The sequence below is a fragment of the Pseudophryne corroboree genome, chromosome 1 (genome assembly GCF_028390025.1).
Source record: "Pseudophryne corroboree isolate aPseCor3 chromosome 1, aPseCor3.hap2, whole genome shotgun sequence".
Lineage (NCBI taxonomy): Eukaryota > Metazoa > Chordata > Amphibia > Anura > Myobatrachidae > Pseudophryne > Pseudophryne corroboree.
The window spans coordinates 872033205-872055059 of NC_086444.1; the positions used below are offsets into that span (position 1 = coordinate 872033205).

At 43.2% G+C, this 21855-nt stretch overlaps 1 protein-coding gene across 3 annotated transcripts in view; it reads left to right on the plus strand.

The window, feature by feature from the left end:
• LOC134914434 (low-density lipoprotein receptor-like) overlaps window positions 1-21855 on the plus strand; it is an 86170-nt gene that overhangs the window by 45069 nt on the left and 19246 nt on the right. For all 3 annotated transcript variants that reach the window (XM_063920045.1, XM_063920046.1, XM_063920047.1), the window contains 8 exons: window positions 6581-6767; window positions 14210-14428; window positions 14544-14727; window positions 15024-15225; window positions 15307-15471; window positions 16750-16950; window positions 19107-19644; window positions 20975-21100. In XM_063920045.1, the coding sequence (XP_063776115.1) occupies window positions 6581-6767; window positions 14210-14428; window positions 14544-14727; window positions 15024-15225; window positions 15307-15471; window positions 16750-16950; window positions 19107-19644; window positions 20975-21100 (1822 nt within the window). The remainder of the gene's footprint in view (window positions 1-6580; window positions 6768-14209; window positions 14429-14543; window positions 14728-15023; window positions 15226-15306; window positions 15472-16749; window positions 16951-19106; window positions 19645-20974; window positions 21101-21855) is intronic.

Here is a 21855-nt window from a genome sequence, read left to right on the forward strand (position 1 = left end):
ATTTCAACAGACTGACCACCCGTGAATCCTGGTTAAGCGAAATAAGGGCTCCATCCACAAGTCCCACATGCCTAGCGGAATCGCTCTGTTTTAGCTCCTCCTTCAACCTCTCCAGCTTCTTCTGCAAAAGCCTGATGAGAGGAATGACCTGACTCAGGCTGGCAGTGTCTGAACTGACTTAACGTGTGGCAAGTTAAAAGGGTTGCAGAACCTTGCACAACGTTGAAATCATTCTCCACTGCGCTTGAGTCAGGTGCATTCCCCCTCCTTTGCCTATATCGTAGGTAGCTGTATAGGCTTAAATGGCCTTTTGCTGCTCCTCCATCCTCTGAAGCATATAGAGGGTTGAATTCCACCTCTTTACCACCTCTTGCTTCAGATGATGGCGGGGCAGGTTCAGGAGTGTTTTCTGGTGCTCCAGTCTTCGGCACGCGGTGGCTGAATGCCGAAAGTGGCCCGCAATTCTTCGGGCCACAGACAGCATCTCTTGCACGCCCCTGTCGTTTTTTAAATAATTCTGCACCACCAAATTCAATGTATGTGCAAAACATGGGACGTGCTGGATTTTGCCCACATGTAATGCATGCACAATATTGGTGGCGTTGTCCGATGTCACAAATCCCCAGGAAAGTCCAATTGGGGCAAGCCATTCTGCAGTGATGTTCCTCAGTTTCCGTAAGAGGTTGTCAGCTGTGTGCCTCTTATGGAAAGCGGTAATACAAAGCGTAGCCTGCCTAGGAACGAGTTGGCGTTTGTGAGATGCTGCTACTGGTGCCGCCGCTGCTGTTCTTGCTGCGGGAGGCAATACATCTACCCAGTGGGCTGTCGGTCATATAGTCCTGAGTCTGCCCTGCTCCACTTGTCCACATGTCCGTGGTTAAGTGGACATTGGGTACAACTGCATTTTTTAGGACACTGGTGACTCTTTTTCTGACGTCTGTGTACATTCTCGGTATCGCCTGCCTAGAGAAGTGGAACCTAGATGGTATTTGGTACCGGGGACACACTAACTCAATAAATTCTCTAATTCCCTGTGAATTAATGGTGGATACCGGACACACGTTTAACACCACCCAGGCTGCCAAGGCCTGAGTTATCTGCTTTGCAGCAGGATGACTGCTGTGCTATTTCATCTTCCTCGCAAAGGACTGTTGGACAGTCAATTGCTCACTGGAAGTAGTACAAGTGGTCTTCCGACTTCCCCTCTGGGATGACTATCAACTCCCAGCAGCAACAACAGCAGCGCCAGCAGGAGTAGGCGTTACACTCAAGGATGCATCAGAGGAATCCCAGGCAGGAGAGGGCTCGTCAGACTTGCCAGTGACATGGCCTGCAGGACTATTGGCTTTCCTGTCTAAGGAGGAAATTGACACTCAGGGAGTTGGTCGTGTGGTTTGCAGGAGCTTGGTTACAAGAGGAAGGGATTTAGTGGTCAGTGGACTGCTTCCGCTGTCATCCAAAGTTTTGAACTTGTCAATGACTTCTGATGAATGCGCTCCAGGTGACATATAAGGGAGGCTGTTCCTAGGTGGTTAACGTCCTTACCCCTACTTATTACAGCTTGACAAAGGCAACACACGGCTTGACACCTGTTGTCCGCATTTCTGTTAAAATTAATTCCACACCGAAGAGGTGATTTTTTATTTTTTATTTTTGTAATTTGACCAGGCATGTCAATGGCCATATTCGTCCCACAGACAACAGGTGTCTCCCCAGGTGCCTGACTTAAACAAACCACCTCACCATCAGAATCCTCCTTGTCAATTTCCTCCTCAGCGCCAGCAACACCCATATCCTCATCCTGGTGTACTTCAACAGTGACATCTTCAATTTGACTATCAGGAACTGGACTGCGGGTGCACCTTCCAGCACTTGCAGGGGGCGTGCAAATGTTGGAAGGCGCCACCTCTTCCCGTCCAGTGTTGGGAAGGTCAGGCATCGCAACCAACACAATTGGACTCTCCTTGGGAATTTGTGATTTTAGAAGACTACAGTTCTTTGCTGTGCTTTTGCCAGCTTAAGTCTTTTCATTTTTCTAGTGGGAGGATGGGTGCTTCCATCCTCATGTGAAGCTGAACCACTAGCCATGAACATAGGACAGGGCCTCAGCAGTTCCTTGCCACTCCGTGTCGTAAATGGCATATTGGCAAGTTTACGCATCTCATCAGATGCTTTTAATTTTGATTTTTGGGTCATTTTACTGAACTTTTGTTGAATTTTACATGCTCTCTACTATGACATTGGGCATCGGCCTTGGCAGACGACGTTGATGGCATTTCATCGTCTCGGCCATGACTAGTGGCAGCAGCTTCAGCACGAGGTGGAAGTGGATCTTGATCTTTCCCTATTTTACCCTCCACATTTTTGTTCTCCATTTTTTTAATGTGTGGAATTATATGCCAGTAATATATATCAATAGCAATGGCCTACTGTACCGTACTGATAGATATAGAGATATATATATATATATAAAATATAATATAATATAATATATACACGTTTGCACGCCCGGCACTCCTAATACACAATGAAGATATAGCCCGGTGCCTTCTCTGGCAATGATACTTGCTTGAATATCTGTGTGGTGAGCGGCTCTCACGGGACTTTCTCATAAATAACAGGACATCACCCCGTTGTAATCTTGCAACGTTTCGGTTTATTTACAAAACCGTCTTCAGGCTTACATAAACAATACAAAAATAGATCTTACCTATATACACCTATATCACCATGTGCTAATTAGTCCAGGTGTGTTCAGCCACCCCCACTTCCGCTGACATCACACGGACTGCAAAATCTTGTGTCTTAACATTAACCCTTCACCAAAGATTCACAAATCTGTAGTACAATGAAAAAAATTCCATTATGCTAAAATACTGCATTAATTCGTTGTCTCTAACACTGATGCATATCAATAAAATTTATAAATATCAATATTCACACATCACGTATACTATCATAATGTATGTTGTTGTACAATCATTATAGCCAAATATATATGTGTATGTATGTGTATGTATGTGTATGGTATGTATGTATGTATGTATGTATATATGTGTGTAGTCAGCAAAATTCAGCACTGTCCTCCTACTATATATACTGCGCACAACTAAAATGCAGCACAGGTATGGATGGCTAGTATACTTGATGACAGAGGTAGAGCAGTGGACTACTGTACCATACTGCTATTTATATACTAGTGGTCAGCAAAATTCTGCACTGTCCTCCTACTATATACTGCGCACAACTAAAATGCAGCACAGGTATAGATGGATAGTATACTTGACGACAGAGGTAGGTAGAGCAGTGGACTACTGTACCGTACTGCTATATAATACTGGTGGTCAGCAAAATTCTGCACTGTCGTCTTACTATATACTACAATGCAGCACAGATATGGAGCATTTTTTAAGACCGAGAACGTAGATATTTTCAGCACACGGAGCACAGAAACTGAGAGAACGCTGCACGTCCTCTCGCTATCTCCAATGCACGAGTGAAAATGGCGGCGATGCGCGGCTCCTTATATAGAATACGAATCTTGCGAGAATCCGACAGCGGGATGATGATTATGTTCGGGCGCGCTCGGGTTAACCGAGCAAGGCGGGAAGATCAGAGTCTGCCTCGGAACCGTGTAAAATGGGTGAAGTTCGGGGGGGGTTCGGATCTCGAGAAACTGAACCCGCTCATCACTACATTTTATGTATAGCCCTCCGTTTCATTTAACACTTCCAATCAATGTTAAGTGTACACCTATAGGCATAATCAGCTGCATATATTCAGCCTATTCCCTGATATACAATCGAATCTAGGGGTCTGATATTAGCTGTCATTAACATTGGTATTGGAAGAATACAGTTTAAACTGCCAGCAAGAACCTTGAAAGCAACGTTGCCATTCACAAGGAACAATTTTACGTTCTAGAGTTTCATTCTGGGAATGTCAATGAACGTAATGTGGTAACAGTTGCAGGGATATTAAGGAACTGTAACAGCACATTCTACTGTGACATATCACTGTGCTGTCTCCTCAGTAAATGTTTAATGAATACCCCTTTCACATCGCAAAAATAACCCGGTATATTGCCGGGTCACTGTGCAGTGTGAAAGGGGCCATGGTGAATTCCTGGGTCGCTGGACCAGGTAATTCAACCCTGGAATAAAGCCGTGTTATTCCTGGGATAAAAACTGGGTCAGGTGCCTCCACAACCTAGAGTCCTTGGTCCGTGGATGAGCTAACTAGGGTAATTCGGGAACTCCCTTCAGATAAAGCATCGGGGCCCGATGGATGATATTACTACTTTAAATACTTTCAAGAAATACTTGTTGGACCAATATGAAGGACCATAACCGCTGCCTACCAAGGACACTGAGGGGGGATTCCTGCTTCCGGGAGGTACCAGAAAAGAACCCCTATTATCTGTGAAAATTGGTGGCCATTATACACCGCCACCAAAGGTATGCTGCTAAGGTTATGTTTTTATCTTTATCCTTAATAAAGCTGTATTACACTATGTACGTCCCCTCTGTTTTTCCTATCTGAGATAACCAATCACGGAGATTATTGGAATCTTTGACTTCTTGAAATTAAGGATATTCAATATGAACTGTGTGACCACGATTGGGTCAGTTTGAATTGACCCAGCACCTTCGGTGAACTAATTATACATATCCCTACAGGAGTTTGCGGTGTATCTATATTTCATTTTATATTCAAACACTAGGAGGGTGATTGATGTACTCTATGCCTTCTCTGCTTCCCCCAAACCATTACTATTGCTTTCGTTGGACGCAGAGAAGGCATTCGGCAGACTACACTGGGGATACCTATGGGCGGTATTACTTAGGTTTGGTATTGATGGCAGAGCTCTCTCCTGTCACTGCCCTGTATTTAAACTCGTCTGCCGGAGTACTTATTAGTGGGGGGGGGGGGGGAGATACTGGGTCAGGTGCAGTGTGAACAGGTTGCCGGGTCAATGCATGACTCGTTCACTGCATAAGGAGGCATCGAGGAGATGATCTAATCTCCCAGTGTCACCGTGGCCCCCGCCCCGATGGCAACCTGACCTGGCATATTGCTGGGCCAGCGGAGCCAGTGTACAGGGTCCAATGCCGTGACGCAGCCCGGTAAGGACCAGTTTCCATTTCCCAGGTGCGACCTGGCATTTGTGATGTGAAAGCGGTATCATTGTGATTGCCATCCTGGAGAATTTGTATATATCATCTCTAAAATATAGATTTTACCATATTCTTAAAATCTGTGTATTTATTTAGCTCCCCTCCTATCACTGCTGTAATAGTGGTGGTTATTACATCCCTCATGGTGACAATATTCCCCAAATAAAACAAATGACGAGAGTGATACCATCGTTTGAATAGATTTAATTCTCATCAAATTAATTTAAACACATATACAGATAGGATTTATTCCACTGCTGCTTTAAACTCTATAATATCTGTATAGACACTTACATATGAACATTGGTTGGATTATACAATAACCAGAATATACGTGCAGACTCTGACATTATACAGGCAGTAATCCGACAGTCAATACCAGGCGAACAATATTATTATTTTAAATTATTGTCTGAAAATATCCACATATACTGTAGATTACAAAAATATTGTAAGGGGCTGAATAGTGGACTCTGCTTTTGTGTGGTTTTTTTTTTTTTTTTTTTTTGGTTTTTTTTTTTTTTAGAACACCTTTTGTCTAACTTTCTCACAAACGTGCGTCCATTACTTCCAATTTTTAACCTCTATATTTCAGTGTGTATTTGGCCAGAAGTTAAGAGATGCTTTTAATAGAAAGCAATAAAAGCTAAGTTGTATTAAAATTTTACTCCTTGTGCGCCAATCAAAAATAACCCCCTGTTCTTTCCCTTTCATTATAGTTCAACTTGGTTAAATTAGGGTTGCACCCCCATAATCTAATCCTGTTATTGCAATATTAATATTGTGTCCCGTCCATGTGATCCTAAAAATCACTAGCAGTGGTATTGTGCAGATATTTTCTCTTTTTATGAAGGTGGTCAAAATTTACTATAAATGTAATGCTATTAAGGTTAATACTGCAGAATCAGACAAGCACAAATTCCATGATTTTAATGTTTTGTTTTTTTATTTACTTTTTCTTAATACAGATCAAACCAAAACACTTGAGGGTGGTTTTGCAAACCCAGAACCAAAGCAGGGTTGGCGCACATCTCTAATACTAATGCAATCATGCGTTTTTCCACCTGATTCATTCTTTTTAACAAATTGTGTGAAAATATGTATGTATGTATGTATGTATGTTTTTATTTGCGCCATGTTATAAAGTAACATTTTTTTATTTTTTTTTGGGGGGAGGGGGGAATAAAATCCATAATGGTTGCATATTGTAATATAGAAACATGTGAAAAGGCCCAGGAGGGTAAGTAACTTTTACTTTTCTCATCTAATGCAGATTACAATAGTATCACAAATACGTAGTGTGTACATATTATGTAATATACTTTTTGTTTTTATAACGCCAAAAAACACTGCATTGTATGTGCCCACACAATGAAATAACAGAGGTAATGGTTTATTTTCAGAAATGCCTGTGTGAAAGAGGTTTCAAGTTAAATGGGAATAGAAGTAAATGCATTGATATAAATGAGTGCAAAGAACTTGATCCGTCCCCATGCAGCCAATCTTGTATGAACCAAAATGGCACATACACCTGTACCTGCCATCCCGGTTATGCTCTGCAGCCTGATGGTCATCAGTGTAAAGTGACAGGTAAACCAAGGTGTCTTGCTTCCCATGTGTTTGGTTACCTCTAATGACTTCATGAACTTTGATTTAGAAAATAAGATTTTACTTACCGATAAATCTATTTCTCGTAGTCCGTAGTGGATGCTGGGGACTCCGTCAGGACCATGGGGATTAGCGGCTCCGCAGGAGACAGGGCACAAAACTAAAGCTTTAGGATCAGGTGGTGTGTACTGGCTCCTCCCCCTATGACCCTCCTCCAAGCCTCAGTTAGGATACTGTGCCCGGACGAGCGTACACAATAAGGAAGGATATTGAATCCCGGGTAAGACTCATACCAGCCACACCAATCACACCGTATAACCTGTGATCTGAACCCAGTTAACAGTATGACAAACGTAGGAGCCTCTGAACAGACGGCTCACAACAATAACAACCCGATTTTTTTGTAACAACAACTATGTACAAGTATTGCAGACAATCCGCACTTGGGATGGGCGCCCAGCATCCACTACAGACTACGAGAAATAGATTTATCGGTAAGTAAAATCTTATTTTCTCTGACGTCCTAAGTGGATGCTGGGGACTCCGTCAGGACCATGGGGATTATACCAAAGCTCCCAAACGGGCGGGAGAGTGCGGATGACTCTGCAGCACCGAGTGAGAGAACTCCAGGTCCTCCTCAGCCAGGGTGTGCCCCTGACCAAGTAGCAGCTCGGCAAAGTTGTAAAGCTGAGACCCCTCGGGCAGTCGCCCAAGATGAGCCCACCTTCCTTGTGGAATGGGCATTTATATATTTTGGCTGTGGCAGTCCTGCCACAGAATGTGCAAGCTGAATTGTACTACACATTCAACTAGCAATCGTCTGCGTAGAAGCAAGAGCACCCAGTTTTTTGGGTGCATACAGGATAACAGCAAGTCAGTTTTCCTGACTCCAGCCGTCCTGGAAATCTATATTTTCAGGGCCCTGACAACATCTAGCAACTTGGAGTCCTCCAAGTCTCTAGTAGCCGCAGGCACCACAATAAGCCGGTTCAGATGAAACGCTGACACCAACTTAGGGAGAAACTGGGGACGAGTCCGCAGCTCTGCCCTGTCCGAATGGACAATCAGATATGGGCTTTTGTGAGACAAAGCCGCCAATTCTGACACTCGCCTGGCCGAGGCCAGGGCCAACATCATGGTCACTTTCCATGTGAGATATTTCAAATCCACAGATTTGAGCGGTTTAAACCAACGTGATTTGAGGAATCCCAGGACTACGTTGAGATCCCACAGTGCCACTGGAGGCACAAAAGGGGGTTGTATATGCAGTACTCCCTTGTCAAATTTCTGGACTTCAGGAACTGAAGCCAATTCTTTCTGGAAGAAAATCGACAGGGCCGAAATTTGAACCTTAATGGACCCCAATTTGAGGCCCATAGACACTCCTGTTTGCAGGAAATGCAGGAATCGACCGAGTTGAAATTTCTTCGTGGGGCCTTCCTGGCCTCACACCACGCAACATATTTTCGCCACATGTGGTGATAATGTTGTGCGGTCACCTCCTTCCTGGCTTTGACCAGGGTAGGAATGACCTCTTCCGGAATGCCTTTTTCCCTTAGGATCCGGCGTTTAACCGCCATGCCGTCAAACGCAGCCGCGGTAAGTCTTGGAACAGACATGGTACTTGCTGAAACAAGTCCCTTCTTATCGGCAGAGGCCCTGAGTCCTCTGTGAGCATCTCTTGAAGTTCCGGGTACCAAGTCCTTCTTGGCCCATCCGGAGCCACGAGTATAGTTCTTACTCCTCTACGTCTTATAATTCTCAGTACCTTTGGTATGAGAAGCAGAGGAGGGAACACATACACCGACTGGTACACCCCTGGTGTTACCAGAACGTCCACAGCTATTGCCTGAGGGTCTCTTGACCTGGCGCAATACCTGTCCAGTTTTTTGTTCAGGCGGGACGCCATCATGTCCACCTTTGGTCTTTCCCAACGGTGCACAATCATGTGGAAAAAACTTCTCGATGAAGTCCCCACTCTCCCGGGTGGAGGTCGTGCTGAGGAAGTCTGCTTCCCAGTTGTCCACTCCCGGAATGAAAACTGCTGACAGTGCTATCACATGATTTTCCGCCCAGCGAAGAATCCTTGCAGTTTCTGCCATTGTCCTCCTGCTTCTTGTGCCGCCCTGTCTGTTTACGTGGGCGACTGCCGTGATGTTGTCCCACTGGATCAATACCGGCTGACCTTGAAGCAGAGGTCTTGCTAAGCTTAGAGCATTGTAAATTGCTCTTAGCTCCAGTATATTTATGCGGAGAGAAGTCCCCAGACTTGATCACACTCCCTGGAAATTTTTTCCCTGTGTGACTGCTCCCCAGCCTTTCAAGCTGGAATCCGTGGTCACCAGGACCCAGTCCTGAATGCATAACTGTGGCCCTTTAGTAGATGAGCACTCTGCAGCCACCACAGAAGAGACACCCTTGTCCTTGGAGACAGGGTTATCCGCTGATGCATCTGAAGATGCGATCCGGACCATTTGTCCAGCAGATCCCACTGAAAAGTTCTTGCGTGAAATCTGCCGAATGGAATCGCTTCGTAAGAAGCCACCATTTTTCCCAGGACCCTTGTGCAATGATGCACTGACACTTTTCCTGGTTTTTGGAGGTTCCTGACTAGCTCGGATAACTCCCTGGCTTTCTCCTCCGGGAGAAACACCTTTTTCTGGACTGTGTCCAGAATCATCCCTAGGGACAGCAGACGTGTCGTCGGAGACAGCTGCGATTTTGGAATATTTAGAATCCACCCGTGCTGTCGTAGAACTACTTGAGATAGTGCTACTCAGACCTCCAACTGTTCTCTGGACCTTGCCCTTATCAGGAGATCGTCCAAGTAAGGGATAATTAAGACGCCTTTTCTTTGAAGAAGAATCATCATTTCGGCCATTACCTTGGTAAAGACCCGGGGTGCCGTGGACAATCCAAACGGCAGCGTCTGAAACTGATAGTGACAGTTTTGTACCACGAACCTGAGGTACCCTTTGTGAGAAGGGCAAATTTGGACATGGAGGTAAGCATCCTTGATGTCCAGGGACACCATATAGTCCCCTTCTTCCTGGTTCGCTATCACTGCTCTGAGTGACTCCATTTAGAATAGGTCTCACCGAGCCGTCTGGCTTCAGTACCACAATATAGTGTGGAATAATACCCCTTTACTTGTTGTAGGAGGGGTACTTTGATTATCACCTGCTGGGAATACAGCTTGTGAATTGTTTCCAATACTGCCTCCCTGTCGGAGGTAGACGTTGGTAAAGCAAACTTCAGGAACCTGCGAGGGGGAGACGTCTCGAATTTCCAATCTGTACCCCTGGGATACTACTTGTAGGATCCAGGGGTCCACTTGCGAGTGAGCCCACTGCGTGCTGAAACTCTTGAGACGACCCCCCACCGCACCTGTTTGTACGGCCCCAGCGTCATGCTGAGGACTTGGCAGAAGCGGTGGAAGGCTTCTGTTCCTGGGAATGGGCTGCCTGCTGCAGTCTTCTTCCCTTACCTCTATCCCTGGGCAGATATTATGGGGACGAAAGGACTGAGGCTGAAAAGACTGTCTTTTTCTGCTGAGATGTGACTTGGGGTAAAAAAAAAAAGGTGGATTTTCTAGCTGTTGCCGTGGCCACCAGGTCCAATGGACCGACCCCAAATAACTCCTCCCCTTTATACGGCAATACTTCCATGTGCCGCTTGGAATCTGCATCACCTGACCACTGTCGTGTCCATAAACATCGTCTGGCAGATATGGACATCGCACTTACTCTTGATGCCAGAGTTTCGCATATATAGAAATGCATCTTTTAAATGCTCTATAGTCAATAAAATACTGTCCCTGTCAAGGGTATCAATATTTCCAGTCAGGGAATCCGACCAAGCCACCCCAGCGCTGCCCATCCAGGCTGAGGCGATCGCTGGTCGCAGTATAACACCAGTATGTGTGTATATACTTTTTAGGATATTTTCCAACCTCCTATCAGTTTACTCCTTGAGGACGTCCGTATCTGGAGACGGTAACGCCACTTGTTTTTATAAGCGTGTGAGCGCCTTATCCACCCTAAGGTGTGTTTCCCAACGCGCCATAACTTCTGGCGGGAAAGGGTATACCGCCAATAATTTTCTATCGGGGGAAACCCACGCATCATCACACACTTCATTTAATTTATCTGATTCAGGAAAAACCACATGTAGTTTTTTCACACTCCACATAATACCCTTTTTTGTGGTACTTGTAGTATCAGAAATATGTAACATCTCCTTCATTGCCCTTAACAAGTAACGTGTGGCCCTAAAGGAAAATACGTTTGTTTCTTCACCGTCGACACTGGAGTCAGTGTCCGTGTCTGTGTCTGTGTCGACCGACTGAGGTAAAAAGGACGTTTTAACGCCCCTGACGGTGTTTTAGACGCCTGGACAGGTACTAATTGGTTTGCCGGCCGTCTCATGTCGTCAACCGACCTTGCAGCGTGTTGACATTATCACGTAATTCCTTAAATAAGCCATCCATTCCGGTGTCGACTCCCTAGAGAGTGACATCACCATTACCGGCAATTGCTCCGCCTCCTCACCAACATCGTCCTCATACATGTCGACACACAAGTACCGACACACAGCACACACACAGGGAATGCTCTGATAGAGGACAGGACCCCACTAGCCCTTTGGGGAGACAGAGGGAGAGTTTGCCAGCACACACCAAAAACGCTATATTATACAGGGACAACCTTTTATATAAGTGTTTTTCCCTTATAGCATTTTAATATATATATATATACATATCGCCAAATAAGTGCCCCCCCTCTCTGTTTTAACCCTGTTTCTGTAGTGCAGTGCAGGGGAGAGCCTGGGAGCCTTCCCACCAGCATTTCTGTGAGGGAAAATGGCGCTGTGTGCTGAGGAGAATAGGCCCCGCCCCCTTTTCGGCGGGCTTCTTCTCCCGTTTTTCTGAGACCTGGCAGGGGTTAAATACATCCATATAGCCTCCAGGGGCTATATGTGATGTATTTTTAGCCAGAATAAGGTATTATACATTGCTGCCCAGGGCGCCCCCAGCAACGCCCTGCATCGGACGGGCACAAAAACCTAACTGAGGCTTGGAGGAGGGTCATAGGGGGAGGAGCCAGTACACACCACCTGATCCTAAAGCTTTAGTTTTGTGCCCGGTCTCCTGCGGAGCCGCTAATCCCCATGGTCCTGACGGAGTCCCCAGCATCCACTTAGGACGTCAGAGAAATGGGGAAATGCGCAGATGATGTAAAGGCTTAGAATGGCAATGGCTGACTTTTTGCATTTTATTTGAGTTTTTTCAGACAAATGTTTCTAAAGTAGCCCATAGGAATGTATGGACATGTCACCCAAATTATGTATATTGCCTATTTATAAATATTACTCACACCTCCTGCACTAATGACATCTTATCCTGAGCAGCTGTTCTGGCATTGCTACTATGACAAAACCATTTCAAATTGCTGCAAAATGCACCAATAAGGATTGTCTTTATTTTCCGGGATCTACCATCATTAGTAATAGGCCACTTCTTAGTGGTCTTAAAAAAAAAACCTGGGGAATTATTTGACAACAGACTAAAGTATAAAATAATAAAGCCATGCAAGTAAAGATTTAAAAATGTTTAGAGGAGTATATTTTACCAGGAAAAGTAGAACCACCACTTTGACCAGGGGTAGGGTCATGAATGGCGAGTGCACTATTGCTGCTCAAGGGAAGCTTCATTCCCGGTACCTAGATGTCTGGCGAGGATGCTACTGAGCATGTTTGGAGCCTTGTTCGGACCATATTACCAGAGTAGAAGACCGTATTTTTCGACTTGGCTCCAGTCAAATTATTAGGGCTGTAGCAGGACTTGAATGCACCCTGACCCTGCACATCTGACCTCATATAGAGGTGGATGGGGCTGCAAGGACCAGGAAGATGCTCTGCATCCTAAGGACATGCTGGGTGGCTCTACTGATCACAAGGTGCAAGGTAAGCCAAATGCAGTAGTTGTTAACCCCTAGGCCAGGGATGGGGAACCTTCTGCCCTCCAGCTGTCTAACTACACATCCCAGCATGCCCTGCAACAGTTTTAGCATTGCCAAATAGCAAAACTGTAGCAAGGCATGCTGGTATGTGTAGTTCAACAGCTGGAGGGCAAGAAGGTTCCCCATCCCTGTCCTAGGCCTTGATTGGAGGCATCACTAGCGCTGGGCCAATTTGTAGGGACCCAGGTCATGCTTCTCTGTCCACTACAACTGTGTCTGTTACAAGCACAGCCCACTACCACTGTGGAAGCCTCTGTATAGCAATGCGGTGACATACTGCCAGTGCTGAGGAGAAGCAGTCTCCTCTCACTGCCTGATAGGCTGCTACAGTGATGCTGTCGTAGCAGCAGTGGGCTGCAATTGCTATACAGATACAGATACAGATGCAGGTTCAGTGAAGTTGCTGGTGGACCACCCCCTCCCTGAGACATCAGTGTCTAGCATGCAGTACCAACAATATTTTAGGGGAGGGGTGGTCCCTCACCATTACACCAATCTCCTCCCCCAGTACCAGGACCCATCTGATTATTATAATTTTTTTTTTTTTTTTTTTTACCATGAACACACATTCCCATAGTTATAGGCCACAAATTACAACTTGCGAATTTCAAAGTTACATTTCAGGTGTAAACCATTTTCAGTAGGGTTTATATAGCAGCAGGCAAATAGACAATCTTTCTCTTAACCCCCCCCCCCCCCTCCCCCCCTTCCCCCCTTCCCCCTTTAAAACTATAGCAGCAATGAAAAACCACCCATAGGCAGCATAAAGTTATCTTGAGAGTTTTTCTCAAAAAAAAAAAGTTAAATTCAGCTAGAATAAATGTGTTCTATAACCTAAATCTAAATGCGCATGTGTTACTCTACTCTAATCTGTACCACAGTTGTGATAGATAGATAGAAATTAATTCATACATTCTTTCTCTGGCAGCGCCTCAGAAAAACTTAGATGGGTTTTATTGCATTTTACAATTCACGCTTATTGCTATATACTGTAGACCAGTGGTTCTCAACCGTGGTCCTCAGTACCCCCAACAGTTCACGTTTTCCAGGTCTCCTCGCAGGATTGCAAGTGAAATAATTTGCTCCACCTGTGGGTCTTTTATGTGTCAGTGAGTAATGAATACACCTGTGCACCAGCTAGGCGACTTGGAAAACCTGAACTGTTGGGAGTACTTGAGGACCGAGGTTGAGAACCATGCTGTAGACCATAAATCAAACAAAAATGTTTCAATTTGTTGGGCTTTTAAGTCATTGGATATGAAGTGTCCACAGCTTTTACTGTACGCCAACTAAGGACTCTCCCTTAACAAAACAGGAGAGGTACTTTTTATGGGTTACCATTTGAAAGGGTCTTGTGTTTTTTATACTTTGTGTGAATTGGGTTACCTCTTACATGTTCAATAGGTACAGAACCAGTTTTGCTGGTAGCAGTTCAGTTTGATCTGATGATATACAAGTTAAGGACCTTGGAAGAAGAGATACTAACATCCACAGATAAGCGCTCAATGATCTTTTCTGTGGATTATGATGTGCAACAACAGAGGGTCTTCTGGATGGACCTTAATGCTGAGAGCATCAAATGGCTAACCTTGGGAACAAAAACTAAAGGAACCCTTGTGAAAGGTTAGGGATTTTAATTTTATTGAATTGTGGTCATGTGGGTTCAGTACTTTTTAACTTGTACTATAGCAGCAGACTGCAGTTTTAAGACTTCAATTATTTGTTTATCTGCTCCCAGGAATTAAATCAGATTGCATAGCTGTTGACTGGGTTGGCCGCAACCTGTATTGGACGGATGGGGTAGCTGGGCAGATCCTTGCAACAGCATTAAATGCATCTTGGAAAGGCTATCCTGAATACACAGTGGTCATTGATGAACACCTAGATCAGCCACGCTCTTTGGTCTTGCAGTCACTTAGTGGGTAAGTTATTACTGATGAACACTAATGCTAGATAAAACGGTGTCAGTGTTTTGGAGGAGGGGCTTTATAATTTAGTGCATTAATGTGAAATTTGGTCCCAGTCTTTCCAAATTTTAAATTCAAATGCAACTAGTATAGTTGCTGCATTAGGGTAGTAGTGTTATTTCTTTTGTCCATACAAATAGTTCAAGACGTGTTTGGTTATTGCTGTGGAGTTTAGACAAACAGCTCAGGCATTAAGAGTTGTATGCAGATTTATCTTGTTTGGTTTGTAAATTCATATTCCTGATTTGCAGAATCATGTACTGGTCTGAAATTGGATTAAAACCACAAATTGAGCAAGCTGGTATGGATGGGGCACACAGAAAAGTACTAATTGCAGAGCAACTTGGCTGGCCAACAGGTCTAGCCCTCGACTTGCTGAGCTGGAAAATCTATTGGTCAGATGATAAGTTTCATTCTATCGGGGCAGCTAATTTAGATGGCACAAACATTAAGGTACACTTATTTTACTGATCTTTAGCTTTATCTTTTTTTTATTGGCATGGTCTGCTTGTTTTAATGCTTCTATCTAATCAGGTAATTCAAATGGATAATATTCAAAGCCCCTTCGCCTTAACTGTGTTTGAGGATGAGATATACTGGTCTGAAATAAATGCAAGAACCGTGCAAAAAATGAATAAGAAGACTGGCAAATACTCATCTGTTCTAATAAAGAGACATGGCCAGCCTTATGGACTTAAGGTATTTGCATTATAACTTCCAAAGTGTCAAAGTATCATTGTTTGCCATATTGATTAGATCATGGTTAACCTGTCATTTAACCCTTATTGCTGGTCATGAGCTCCAAAGGGCACTTCTGTCTATAATACTCACGGGAGAGATGTGTGCTGAGCGATCTTAACACAGACCGCTCAGCACACATCTCTCACCCCGCTCAGCACAGCGCGATGTGCTGAGCGAGGGGGAAAGCCGACGGGGGGCCGCTCACTTCACACAACGGTGAAGTGAGCGACCCGCTAGATTGAGCCTGCATGCAGCTCAATCTTGCATCGGCGATAGCGATGCGCGGGGTCGCGCATCTCTATCGCTGGAGGGCATACACACGGCAGATCCGTGCTTAAAATCTAAGCAATCTAGCAAGATTGCTTAGATTTTAAGCACGGATCTCTCCGTGTGTACCCCCCTTACCCCCCTTAACTTTAAAGGTTCATGGAATGACATTACCTGGAATTTGTGGAGCAAGGGCAACTTCTTCATATGGGGCGTGAGTGACCTTCCATGGGGGTATGGAGCAATTATGTTGACATTTGCAATGCTGACAAATTCACAATGTCGACAGTCAGGTTGACACTGTTGATGTGTCAATATGCATAATGTTGACATTATGGCTATTTGCAAATGCGATGTCAACATTTTGCACCACACCCTTCCCAGGGGATTGTAGCTTTCTTGAGGATTGCTGCATTAACCTAGACCATAATCACAACTTTTAAGAATATATAAGAAATGTCAACTGATTGTACTGACAGGAGGTACTGTAGTGCCAGACAGGCCTTAAACATTATTGGAAATGGTCTGGTATCTTACTTTAGTCACAGTAGGCACTGCTGTTATAGTGACAAAGCCAGCATGGTTGTTTATCGTTTAAATGTTCACTTCAAGCAGACCACATATATACTGTACATTTCATTAGGAGGTCTGTCAACACTGGGCAAGGTTATTACCTTGCAGATACAGTGGCAGGACTAAAACTCTGCAATGCTCAGATTGTTCTTCAAAAGTAACATTTGATTGTCTCTGCTCTACCCAAGATGTGGGTGGTAGGTTTCATGATGCCAACCGTGTTAGAATTTTTTTTTATTTTTCAAATCTCCCAATACAACCAGTGAATGTAAATGTTCTAGATGCAACACCTAACCCTTTTTTTTTTAAATTCTTTTTTTTTTAACTTTATATTAGACACATACCATGTGGATAGTTCCACTGCCTTGCTGATAAATGTTTGAATCTTTGTCCTAGGTGATGCATGAGGTTCTGCAACCAAGAATGGACAACCCTTGCCAACTACTAAAGTGTTCACACTTGTGCCTTATTGGGCCTGGGTTAAATGGAAGCTGTTGGTGTCCAACAGGACTTTTGCTTTCAAGCAATATGTGGAGTTGTGTTCCTTTTAAGGAGTTGTCGTTTCTACTATTGGCACTGCCAGCGTCTGTCATGCAGGTATGCGAAAGAAGGCAGACTTGTAATTTAAAACTGATAGAGAATGGTTAACATTTGCTTTGTCCAGAATTGAGGTTAAATAGAATACTGAATATTAGTACAGATGGCTCAGTTTTGAATTAAACACGAACAGTATACTGCTTTTCAGTGCTTAATTTTTTTTGTCTTTATTTTAGTTTATCGGCTATTCCTTCTTTTCATAAAGCCAAAATGATTAAATCTGCTGGATTACCGTGCACAGATTAATGCAGTTAATACCAATTTGGATGCAATTATGGGTGTCTGGTGGTAGAAATTCTCTCAATAATACGGATCTATGTACTGCAGGAATTCTGCTTTGTGGAACCACTTGGGCCTGTTTTTTGATTAGACACTTGGATCCATATTGCCATAGTAATTCAGTACTGGTTGAAAGAGTAGGTCTCAGGTAGGCAAGTGAACGGACTGTCTAGTTGGGTAAGTTTGTGGAACCACTTCCAAGAATTGCATGCAGATCTGTAGTGAAAGTGAAGCAATGGGTCAAGGCAAGAAGGATATTTTACTATACTGTGTGGCTGCAATACAGACCTGAACACAGTACAGCAGCACTTTAATTAGGTGTTATGTTGGACAGTACTTTGGTTTTAATAGTAATTAACTGGATAAAGATAACACAGGAATTGTATAGGAAATAGCATGGTGGTGTCATTCATTAAGTACCTCCTATAGTTGGTTTTCAAAGTTAGTATTCAGAATACATACAAGTGGGAAGCAGAGTTGGCTTTCGGTATAGGGGTTACACATGTGGAATAGGACCAAGTTACTATTGCACTAGTAATCCAGAAGAGATCTAGAAATCATTGATGGACACCAGTTACAATTATTAGTTAAGATTAAACTTTTGCAAGTAAACTCCAGTTACCATTAAGGGGTACTGACATTCTAGAAATAATTGCACAAAAGGAGTGCTGTTTACTTGTAAACATGTAGTTTTTAATATAACCTAATAAAACTATAAAAAGCAGTGTGTACGCATAAAATAACCACACAACAATACTGATGAGAGAAACCATACAGATGAAAATAAATTCTCCTAAAACTTGGGTTTACCAAACGAATGAAAAGGTTTGTGTGCACCCATAAACAGAAAATAGTTAAGCAAATAGTTATTGGAGTTAGTATGTCAATGTGCAGAAATAAAACGGTCACTAGTAGATTAGTATAGATTCAGTAGTGGAATGATCTGTATGTAATCTAGCATGGAGATTAATCACCCAATCAAATATGCATTAAGTCTGTGTTCATACAAAAGATTCTGCTCCTCTCCAGCCTCCACCACCTGTTGGCAGTGCTGCTGATGGGCTGTCAGTGAAGGTTGGAGACTAGCAAAATGGTCACTGGCCAGCAGGGCTGATTAAGTCTTCAGGGGGGCCCGGCGCACTAAAGTCTGGGTGCCTTCTTTCGCCAGCTCTCTTCCTCTTGTTGGTATTGCCTCCCTGGCTGTGTCCACTGTGCGCTCCCTCCCTTGAACCTCGATTAAAGCAGTGCAGATCTTATCTTCAACAGGGGAAGACTCTGAAGTCTCCTTGCAGGTAGCAATCACCCCTTATTTCTCACCTTTTCTCTGGTGCTGCTGTCCGAGGACTAGAATTTGACTAGAACACACCAGAAGACTGACCGTGCTGATTAATTTATTCAGCACTTGTATCGCTTCTACTTTATATTTTACAGGTTGTGTTTGAAAAAGGAGTTAGGAGCTGATTGGTACTTTCTCACAATTTTATCTCTCTCCAAGCTTTGATAAATACCCACCTTAGTGTGCATTTACATCTTTGGATATCTGGTATTCAACTTCAAAGACGCAAGGGCCAAGGAGTTTAACTAGAGTTGTAATTGGATTATGCGCTTTTAGAAGTTGTTTGCAGTATTTTAATGTTAATGAAAGCACACATTGGACTTCTAAGGTGATCATTGGAAACAATGTGAAAGACCAATGGACCCATGTTTATTTTGATAACAAATTCATTCAGCAGCTGTAGTGACTAGCAAGTTGCTTATCCTGCCATCAATTCCTGGACAGGTTGCTTGTGCTCTCGTCTGTAAATCTGCATACAGTATAAGATAACTATTCATCATGTTTTTGACACTGGCCAGTGACAATCTTATTTCCTTTGAAGGTCTCTTTGCAAAAAAGAATACTTGACCAAAAGACGCCTATGAAAATTCAGATTGCTTCTTTAAACAACATTAATCCTCTTTCGTCTTTTGACTATGTTGTGCAAAATCACTTACTTGTTTTGGCTGTAAAAAATGGTGAATACATAGCTTCAGCTAAGATCAAAGATGACCTGAAGGATTGGAAAAAAGTCATGTATGTCGAGGACAGTGTTACATCCATTGCTGCGGACTGGATAACTGGAAATATTTTCTGGATTAGCACATCTAAGCCGTACATTCAAGTAGCTACTTTGAATGGCTTGTATAAAACTGCAGTGATAAACAATAACTTGTTTCAGCCATTCTGCATTGCACTCTTCCCATCCATTGGCATAATGTGCTATTTTGATGCTGGAATACAGAGTCAAAAGATCAGCGGAAAAATCGAATGTGCAAATATGGATGGGACTGAGAGGAGAGTTCTATGGAGAAAGAGCAAAATGGTGACAGGACTGACTTTTGCAGACTCTGGTTCTCGACTTTATTGGGCTGATAGAGGTAAAATATTTAATTATTTGCTAGCTCTATGCCTTAAGAGTCTTAAGCTCTATGCATTGAGTCCAACCATGCCTTAAGTTTCCCAATACTCTGATTTTTCTCATTTCATTTTGAGTCTTATTTGAAGAACATGTAACTGGTTTAGTATGGTAAAGGTAAATCTACTATAACATGCATGAAGTCAGACCAAGCAATGATGGAGACAAGAAATTGATACTTCACAATTCAGAAGTATACTATAATTTTATATATTATAATCTTAATTGGTGAACCAACACATGTATCTTTATATTATGTTTTATCTAGCTTAATAGATATAAGTGCACAAGACTGAGCCAAACTGGAATTTTTAGTGCCATATTAAGTAGTTGAAACCTTCTATCCAGCAGGCAAAATCTGGTTAGGCTTAGAACTGTTGTAAATTAGCTTTACAGTTGTTTACGATACTAGAATGGCACTGGACTTTTTTTTTTTTTTTCTTCTCCATCACTGAGGTGACATTAAAAGTAGAATAAAGGAATGGACCAATACCATTAATCATAGTCTTACAAATGTAAAGCTGGAGGTGACAATGGGTGAGAAGTGAGATGTAATGACTGCTGTAGCCCACCCTTATAATGTACTATAAATGTGGTCAAACCTTTGAACACCGCAATACAGTATATATGGATCCACTTTAGTATTTAAAATGGTCCTCAGATATTTGCAATATTTGCTGTGAAGCTTCTGCACAGGAAGCCTTGTACAATTCTGTGGGAAACTGTAGCCTTTCAAAGCTTGGGCCCAATATGCAACGCGTCTGTAGGCAATGCCAAGTGGTCCAGAGGATCCAAAGTATCTCTTGCCAGTAGCGCATGGAGCCCGATGGCCGCACATTACCCGGATTATAAACCTGTAAGTAAAGATCTCACTGGGATAGCGGAGTATTGTGGAGCTGTTCAGGTATGAATAAGATGGCGCATGCTGTCAGGCATTCCTGCAGGTAAGTAGGTGAAGAGGTCTGTTAATCACATTTATAATGCAACCATGAATACGGCATGCCTTAGGGGAGTTGTACCAAACCCTAGAGCTAAATTGGAGAAGTTGCCCATAACCAATCAGTGTCTCACTGTCCTTTTATAGAATGTGCTAAAAAAAACGATCACAAACTGGTTGCTATCGGCAACGTCTCCATTTTCTCTCTATGGTTTGATACAACATGTAAGAAAATGCATGTTTCGTTTCTGTAAAATTCAAGTTATTTGATTAAAGGCAGCCTGACCGTACGTGAAATTAGACATTCTAATGTTGACGTCCTAACAGGTATTACTGTGTTCTAATTTACTTGCAGCATATGGCAGAATTGAGTCTATTTTGGTGGATGGGTCAAATCATAAAGTGATATGGAGTGGACTGAATGGCCTGAACTTATTCACTACCGGAAACGATATTTTGTTCTGGACAATGCTCGCTGATGGTAGGTTTTTAACTATATGAAGATTTATACACTGAAAATCATTTTTGAAAGAGTAACACTATTGCTTTGCTTTCTTTAGAAGTATACATGTAAAATGGGTGTACTCCCAATATACAGGTTATCCATTAAAATCTGACTGTCAGACAGACAACTCTTATAACTTTCACCTAGTGTACTAGCAAATGCAGTTTTTGGAGTAGATTAACTTGATACTGTAGTTCTATAGCGCCTACTTAGGGTTTCCCTTCGTACCTTATCTTAAGTGTTTCAGTTGCTTGCACGAAGAGGGCAGATGGCAATGCTTTGTGCATGCAGGGTGAGCCTCAAGAAGGTACAGGGAGCGGATTCTGAGATGGAAGAAAAGCAGAAAAAACTAACTTTTTATGATGCCAACCATATTGCACTGCAAGGGGCGCAAATGCTGTTTTTTTTAGGCAGGCTAAATACTGGCTGCTTTTCACATTTAGCACACATGCTCACCCCCCCCCCCCCCCTCCGGTCCTAATGCTGGGGCAGAGGCCCAAATGTATTAAGCTTTAACAAGAGGTAAAGTGGAGACGGATAAAGTGATAAATTGCCAGCCAATCTGCTTCCTGTCATTTTTTTCAAACACTGTTTGTGACATGACAGAAGCTGGTTGGCTGGTCATTTATCACTCTATCAGTCTCCACTTTATTTCTTGTTAAGGCTTAATAGATTTGGGCAAGAGTGCGGCGGCAAGGACAGCACAGCCTCAGATGGGAAGAGCCAGGCTT